General features: G+C 41.7%; 1 protein-coding gene across 1 annotated transcript in view; it reads left to right on the top strand.

The window, feature by feature from the left end:
* Nucleotides 1-9,236, top strand: part of FREM2 (FRAS1 related extracellular matrix 2) — a 290,304-nt gene that overhangs the window by 279,339 nt on the left and 1,729 nt on the right. Inside the window, exons 21-23 of the mRNA XM_004388078.1 lie at nucleotides 6,144-6,270; nucleotides 7,501-7,688; nucleotides 7,899-8,045. Of these exons, the coding sequence (XP_004388135.1) occupies nucleotides 6,144-6,270; nucleotides 7,501-7,688; nucleotides 7,899-8,045 (462 nt within the window). The remainder of the gene's footprint in view (nucleotides 1-6,143; nucleotides 6,271-7,500; nucleotides 7,689-7,898; nucleotides 8,046-9,236) is intronic.

Raw genomic sequence — 9,236 nt, 5'->3', positions numbered from 1 at the left:
CACACAGAAGGATGGAAACAACCTAAGTGCCCATCAATGGATGAATAGATAACAAACTATGGTACATACGCACAGAAGGATGGAAACAACCTAAGTGCCCATCGATGGATGAATGGATGACAAACGATGGTACATACGCACAGAAGGATGGAAACAACCTAAGTGCCCATCAGTGGATGAATGGATGACAAACTAAGGTACTACACACAATGGAGTACTATGCAACATTAAAAAATAACAACGAATCCACAAAACATCTCACAACATGGATGAACCTGGAGGACATTATGCTGAGTGAAATAAGTCAATCACAAAAGTGCTGAGTGAAAGAAGTCAATCACAAAAGGACAAATATTCTATGAGACCAGGATTATAAAAAGTCTTGAAAAGGTTTACACACAGAATGAAACATTCTTTGACGATTACCAGGGATGGGACGGGGAGGAAGGGAAAGTCACTAACTAGATAGTAGACACGTATTAACTGGGGTGAAGGGAAAGGCAGTACAGTAGGAATGAAGTCAGCACAACATGACCAAGGCAAAGGAAGACTGGGAGGAACTCGAGAGTAAAAGGAAACAATGGTAAATACGATTACATACACAGTCCTGCAATAACAATAAAAACAAACAGGGTGGAGCCAACATGCCGTCCTAGAAAGACACACCATGCTGTCCCACTGCAGCAAAGACCCAAAAAACCAAGTAAAACAGATACAAACGTCGATCCTGGAACTCTAAGCATCAAATGAAAGAATAAAGACATAGATCAAACACTGAATGGAAGAAGAAACTTAAGGAAAACAAAATGAGAAGTGGAAGTCCCCTGCCAACTAACATGGCACAGCATCACCATCTTGGAGCACAGCCAGCAATGTCCCTGGACAGGGAATACGGGAAGGCAACTTCATGGAGCTCCCAACAGGCGACAGAGCACCTAGTAACCAGAGAAACACGCTCTCCCACCCCCTACCCTTCTGCCCCATACACCACCTGCACCCCTCCCAACGGGCCACACTGACCCGCCTTGGCTAGAGAGCTACCTGACCGCTGCCAGCCCGAGTCTGCCCCACCCCCACCCACTGGCTCCTGCCACACTATTTTTTATTATTATTATTATCATCCTTTTCTTCCTTTTCTTTCTCCCTCCCTCTTAGCTTGTACCCGACTTCTGCCCCTTCCCGTCAGGCCATGCCATGCCACCTTGGCTAGAGAGGCACTGGCCAACCTCCAGCCTGCGTCCTCTCTGCCCCCACCCCCTGGCTCCTGCCGCACCATTTTTTTTATTTTTCTTTTTTTCTGCTTACTTCTTTTTCTTTCTCCTTACCACCTAGCTCTGTACCCCACCTTTACCCGTTCCCACCAAGCTATACTGCCTGCCTTGACTATTGTGACACCAGCCCACCGCTAGCCCTGGTCCACCCCACACCCACTGCCGGCTCTCACTGTGCTATTTTTTCCCCCTTTCTTCCTTTTCAATCTCCCACCTTGCCCTGTACATCACCTCTGCCCCTTCCCTCCAGGCCATGCCGTACCGCCATGGGTAGAGAGCTACCAGTCTGGGCCTGCCCCACCCCCGCCTGCTGGCATTTTTTTTTTTCCATTTTCTCCTTTTCATTCTCCTTCCCACCAAGCCCCGTATCACACCTCTACCCCTTCCTTCCAGGCCTGCTGTGGGTAGAGAGCTACTGGTCTGTCAGCAGCCCAGGTCCCCCTCACCCCCACCCGCTGGCTCCCTCCGCGCCATTCTATTTTTTATTTATTTATTTATTTTTTCCTTTTTCTCCTTTCTACCTTTGCTTTCTTCCTCCTACCTAGTCCTATATGCCACCTCTACACTTTCTCACTGAGCCTTCCTGCACCATTGTAGGTAGTTACCGGCCTGCTGCTGCCCCAGGTCCCACTTGCCTCCACCTGCCAGACCCCACTGTGTCATTTTTTACTTTATTTTTTTAATTTTTTTTCTTTTCCTCCCACATAGCCCCATAAGCCACCTCTCCTCATTCCCCTCAGACCACGCCACACCACCATGGCTAGAGAGCCACTAGCCCACTGCTTTCTACCTCCAACCTAGTCCCGTATGCCACTTCTTCCCCTTTCCACTGGCCCCCAGTCCACCATGACCTCACCTGCCAGCTACCCCCTCTTTCTTTTTCTTCTTTCTATCTCTCTTCTTTTCTTTGTTCCCCCACCTAACCCTGTGCCCAGCCCTGCCCTTCCTGCCAGCCCTCACCATGCCACTGTGCTTAGGGCAGCTCCAGCTCAGGCCCACCACCACACTGGACCCACACTGCTCTCCCCTCCTGCCACTCGACCAGCTGCTAAATGGAGGGAAGTGAGCCTATACCACTCTGCATCCAACACCACTGCTTATCTGACCAGGTGCTATAAACTCTCCCACACTGCTAGACCAACATCAGGAGGCACACAGCACCTGCCCAGTACACCCTCAGCCACCTTGCCAAAACAGTGTGCAGTGAAGCAGGCTCACCCTGCTTCCTGCTGCCCTGCCCACCCAGGCAAGTTGGTGAGTGCTATCGTGCCCACAGAGGAGCAAGCAGCAAAGCATACCTGGCCTGCCTGCCCTGACATATCAAAACAAATCAAAGAAGCAGGACAAAACAAACAATCAATAAATAAAGGAAATAATACCATAATGTTCCAGAGACAGCAAACAATATCAAAACATAAAAAAAGCAGGACAACATGGCTCCAGCAAGTGACTAAAATAAAGAATCAGATGACCTTCCGGTAGAAGAAAAAGAAGTGGAACAACTTGATATGGCATTCAGAAGACTAATATTTAGGGCTCTCCAAGAGAGCAGGAAAAAGATCAAGGAAAACACAGACAAAGCCAAGGAAAAAATAGAAAAAATCATGAAAACACAGAACAAAAGCAAAAAAAAAAAGATTGCCATCGAGTTGATACCAACTCATATCAACCCTATAGGACAGAGTAGAACTGCCCCATAGGAGCAGCTGGTGAATTTGAACTGCTGAACTTTTTGGTTAGCAGTCAATCTCTTAACCACTGAGCCACCAGGGCTCCAAAAACACAGACAAGATGAACAAAAACATAGCCAAAATCAAGGAAAACACAGACAAAGCAATAGAAGAATTCAGGAAAATAATACAAGAACAAAACATCAAAATAAATAAACGGAAGTCATACAAGAAACCAGCAACTAGAAATCCAAGAGATAAACAAAATTTCAAAAATGAACAACTCAACAGAAGATTTTAAGAGCAAATTTGAAACAATGGAAGACAGAATCAGCGAGATCAAAAGAAAATCCAAGGACACCATTTTCTTTCAGGAAAAATCAGAGAAAAGAAGGAAGAAAACCTAAGAATTATGTGGGACACCATCAAGAGCAAAAATCTGCACATGATCGGAGTTCCAGAATGGGGAGAAAATGGAAAACACAAAGAAGATTGTTGAAGATTTCCTGGCAGAAAATTTCCCAAATATTATGAAAGAAGAAAAGCTGACCACCCAAGGAGCTCAACAAACCCCACATAGGATAGATCCTGAGAGAAAGTCACCATGACATATCATAATGATATTCGGCAAAACAACAAACTTGAGAACATAGGGGAAATGGACAAATTTCTAGAAACACACTACCTATCTAAACTAACACAAGCCAAGATAGAAAATCTGAACAGACCCATAACACGGAAGAGATTGAAGAGGATTTAAAAAAAACTCTCAACAAAAAAAAAGCCCTGGCCTGGATGACTTCACTGGAGATTTCTACCAAACAGTCAGAGAAGAGCTCACACCAGTACTACTCAAACTATTTCAGAGCATTGAAAAGGAAGGAATACTCCCAAATTATTTCTGTGAAGCCAGCATAACTCTGATACCAAAGCCAGGCAAGACACTACAAAAAAAGAAAATTACAGAACATATCTCTCATGAGTATAGATGCAAAAATTCTCAACAAAATTCTAGCCAATAGAATTCAACATCATATCAAAAAAATAATACACTATGATCAAGTGGGATTCATACCAGGTATGCAAGGATGGTTTAACATTAGAAAAGCAATCAACGTAATCCACTACATAGATAGAACAAAGAAAAGAATCACATGATCATGTCAATTGATGCAGAAAGGTCATTTGATATAGTCTAACACACATTCCTGATAAAAACTCTCAATAAAATAAGAAAAGATGAGAAATTCCTCAACATAATAAAGAGCTAATATACAAAACCCTAAAGGTCAGCAGTTTGAACCCACCAGCTGCTACTTGGAAAACCTGTGGGGCAATTTTACTGTGTCCTATAGGGCCACTATGAATTGGAATTGACCTGAGAACAAGGGATTTGGTTTTTTTGTTTGTTTGTTTTGGTATGCAAAACGAACAGCCAACATCATTCTCAATGGGAAGAGGCTGAAAGCATTCCCCCTGAGAATGAGAACAAGACAACGATGCCCTTTATCACCACTCCTATTTAACATTGTAGTGGATGTCCTAGCTAAAGCAATAAGGCAAGAAGAAGAAATAAAAGATATCCAAATTGGAAAAGAGGAAGTAAAACTACCCCTATCTGCAGATGATATGATCCAAAGATTCCACAAGAAAACTACTGGAACTAATAGATTCAACAGAGTAGCAGAATACAAGATCAACATACAAAAATCAGTTGGATTGCTATACAACAACTTGGAAAGGAAATCAGGAAAACAATACCATTTATAGTAGCCTCCAAAACGATAAAATACTTAGGAATAAATCTAGGGATGTAAAAGACCTATACAAAGAAAACTACAAAACACTATTGCAAGAAACCAAAAGAGACCTACATCAGTGGAAAAACATACCATGCTCATGGAAAGGAAGACTCAACATTGCACAAAAAGGTCAATCCTACCCAAAGCAATGTACAGATATAATGCAATCCCCATCCAAATACCAACAGCATTCTTTAATGAGATGGAAAAACTAATCACCAACTTTATATGGAAAGGAGAGAGGCCCTGGATAAGAAAAGCGTTATTGAAGAAAAAGAACAAAGTAGGAGACCTCAGACTACCTGATCTCAGAACCTATTATAAGCCACGGTAGTCAAAACAGCCTGGTACTTGTACAACGGCAGACACACAGACCAATGGAACAGAATCAAGAACCCAGATGTAAATCCATCCACCTACGGTCAGCTGATCTTTGACAAAGGACCTAAGTCCATTAAATGGGGAAAAGAAAGCGTTTTTACAAATGGTGTTGGCAAAACTTGATGTCCATCTGTAAAAAAAAATGAAACAGGACCCATACCTCACACCACACACAAAAACTAACTCAAAATGGATCAAAGGCCTAAATATAAAACCTAAAATGATAAAGATCATGGAAGAAAAAATTGGAACAACACTAGGGGCCCTAATACATGGCATAATACAGTGCAAACCATAACTGACAGTGCACAAATGCCAGAGCATAAACTAGATAACTGGGAGCTCCTAAAAATTAAACACTTAGGCTCATCAAAAGACTTCACCACAAGAGTAAAAAGAGAACATATAGACTGGGGAAAAAAAATTTGCTAAGACACATCCAAAAAGGTCTAATCTCTAAAATCTATAGAATACTTCAACACCTCAACCACAAAAAGACAACCCAATTAAAAAATGAGCAAAAAATATGAACAGACATTTCACCAAAGAAAACATTTAGGAAACTAACAGACATATGAAGAAATGCTCATAATTATTAGCCATTAGAGAAATGCCAATCAGAAAACTACCGTGAGATATCATTTTATCCCAACATTACTGGAACTAATCAAAAAAATCACCAAGCCTTTCTTCCAAGGCACCTCTGGGTGGACTGGAACCTCCGATCTTTCAGTTAGTGGTCAAGGGCATTAACTGTTTATACCAGTGGAGATGAACTCAAGCAATGCTGTTTTGTCATATTCAAAAATGATTTAACCTTCCAGGTTTGCCTTCTTAATAAAGACAAAGTCTATGTTATAATTCCCTAAATTGGTTTTGTTGGCCTTGAAAATATGCAGTGCAGTGTCTGGTGTTCTGCACTGGCTGATCACAGTGGATGTGTGTACCTGTGAGCGGTGTGTCTGGGCATCATCAGAACCCTCAACAACACAGACAAGGGCTTTTGTGCTTTGTCTTAGGTGAGTGACCCAGTGGCAGCTGAGTTCAGCTTGAACACCCAAATGTACCTGCTCTCCAAGAAGAGTCTCTGGTTGTCTGATGGATCCATGGGGTTTGGGCAAGAGAGTGATGTTGCATTTGCAGAAGGTATGACTTTACAAAGGAAAAAGTTGCTCTGTCTGTTCACCATGTATGTCTGCAGTGTTTGCTTTTTGGGATCATGTTTGAGTGTGTATTTATAACCTCTTAGGGTTTTGAGACTATAACTGGGTATCACTTTGGCAGGGCTTTTGGGGGTGGTCGCTGGAATTGGGTATATGTTACCAGATGAGTTCTAGTCTGGGGAAAGTGACTTTTGGAACAAGTCTGGATTTTTTTTTTTTAATTTTATTTATTTTGTTGTTGTTGTTGAGAACATACACAGCAAAACATACACTAATTACATTCTTAGGGTTGTACGACCATTCTCACTCTCCTTTTCTGAGTTGTTCCTCTCCCATTAACATAAACTCACTGCCCCCTAAGGGTCCTGTCTAATCTTTGGAGTTGCTGTTGTCAATTTGATCCCATATAGATAGTTCTTAAAAGAGCATAATGTTCAAGGCAGACATTATTTATTAGTTAAGCTAAACTATTGTCTGGTTTTAAGAAGACTTAAGGGAATATTTTTGGTTTAAGGTTTAAAGATTATCCCAGGGCAATAGTTTTAGGTGTTCATCTAGCCTTTATAGCTCCAGAAAGTCTGGAGCCCATGAAAATTGAAATTCTGTTCTGCATTTTCCCCCTTTTGATCAGGATTGTTTTTTTCAAGTTGCATAGACTCAAATACTGAAACTACATCAGCAAATAAATGCTGCAAGGGCAAGCACTGTGCCTGTCTTGTTCAATGGTTTATCCCCAGCACCTAGCAAAATACCTGACACACATGGTAGATATTCAGTGCATAGCTATGAAGTAAATGATCAAATAAACCCCCTTTTAAAATCAACTAAAGCTGAGTAGTCTTTGTTATTGATGTTGCCTTTTTCAGTGTTACTCTGCATTGTATTAGTCTGCATCTTCCCAACTAACTTATAAGCTGACCTCAACCATAATGGGATGTTATGAATGTCAAATTATAGGCCAAATGGAGGTTATTTTCACTGAGGGCCAAGAAATCTTCAGCCACTTGTGGTCACTGTGCAAAGTGGTTTTACCTCGGGAGGCCCTGAAGTGAACCAGATAGCAGTGTTAATGCAATAAGGCCTTCAATATCTGATGCCAGGCCAGGGAGAGAAGGCAACCATCTCTAGAGTTATTATAGTTGTAAACTGTTTGCAATGCCACATAGATAAACTGTATCACCTAACAAATAATGTTTCCTTGTTGGTGTTCTAGGTGATACAATTTATGGCCGTGTGATGGTAGATCCTGTGCAGAATCTGGGTGATTCGTTTTACTGCAGCATTGAGAAGGTGTTCCTGTGCACGGGGACTGATGGATATGTTCCCAAATACAGTCCTGTGAACGCAGAATATGGCTGCTTAGCTGATTCACCTTCACTCTTATATAGATTTAAAATTGTGGTAAGTGCTCTGACCCAAACAATGAACTAGATAGATTTTCAAGATTAAGCCTTTTTGTCTTATATTTATAAACTATAGCATCTTTTTAAATTAAACCATTCGGTGGCATTTTGTGGTAATTTGTACCTGCACAAAACTAATATGAAATCATTCTTGGCTTGCAACATTGGCATTATCTAAAGCAGTCATCATTTTCCTTATCATTTAAAGGACAAAGCTCAGCCGGAGACCCAAGCATCCAGCTTTGGAAGTGTCCTGTTTAATGCCAGACTGGCAGTGGATGACCCTGAAGCCATTCTCTTAGTGAATCAGCCTGGATCTGATGGCTTTAAAGTTGACTCAACACCGCTCTTTCAGGTGGGCCAATGACAAGCACACTTCCAATAGATCTGTAATCACATGCAAGTTACTTTACCTGCTTATGGAATCCCGGGTGGTGCAAACAGCTAGTGTGTACAGCTGTAATTGAAGGATTAGCAGTTCAAATCCACCCAGAGGTGCCTCAAACAAAGGCCTGGCGATCTACTTTTGAAATCTGCCACTGAAAATCCTGTGGAGCACAGTTCTACTCTGACACACATGGGGTCACCATGAATCAGAGTCAACTCAAAGCCACATGCCTCAAATGTCTCATATGTAAATGGAAGTCCTAGTCCTAACTCTTAGGATTAGTTGAACATTGAACAAGATAGTACCTGTAAACCACAGAGCACTGTACTGGGCACGTGGTGAGCTTCGACAAACTCTAGCTATTATTATCAATATATTAATATTCTTTTATGACAGTGCGTGATGCAGACGCTTGTTCTGCATATTCAGAATATAAATCCAAGTCTGACAGTTCGGAGCTCTGCTTTTCTTATTCAGAACTTCCTCCCTGTTGGCTGTACATGACCGTCTTTACTAGAATGATCTTTTGTGAACCACTGGACTCAGAAGAGCAATTGTGCAAAGGACGCAGAATCTCCACTCTCAAAGACTTTATTAGCTGAGATAGAAAATAATGGTGCAGAGATAGAAGGTAGAGAGGGAGAAGCAGCTGTAACAACACCGAGAAGACAAATGAGGCATGTTCAGAGACGTGTTCCCATTGTGAACACCTGTGGGAACAAGTGTACCTTTTAGGAAACTTACTGAAAATTGTTCAGACAAGATGGGCGTGGGAAACTCTGTTATCCTTATTCATTCTGCAGAGGCAAGCTTAAGAAAGCATATTTGTTATTCTGCATCTTTTCAAACAGGAAGTTGAAGTAGGATTTTTTTTTTTTTTTTTTTTGCTTGTTTTCATTTTTACTGTCAACTTTCAAAATATCTGACCTCTTTAATCCTGGATGCTTCAAAGAGCAGTTAGAAAACCCCTTCTTGAAGGATAACACACAATACAAGGGAAGTCAGCACAACTAGACTAAACCAAAAGCTAAGAAGTTTCCTGAACACAGCCAAACACTTCGAGGGACAGAGTAGCAGGGGCAGGGGTCTGGGGACCATGCTTTCAGGGGACATCTAGGTCAATTGGCATGACAAAGTTTATTAAGAAAATGTTCTGCA

The sequence above is a fragment of the Trichechus manatus genome, unplaced genomic scaffold (genome assembly GCF_000243295.1).
Source record: "Trichechus manatus latirostris isolate Lorelei unplaced genomic scaffold, TriManLat1.0 scaffold00205, whole genome shotgun sequence".
NCBI lineage: Eukaryota > Metazoa > Chordata > Mammalia > Sirenia > Trichechidae > Trichechus > Trichechus manatus.
This window is presented reverse-complemented; position numbering and strand designations above follow the sequence as displayed.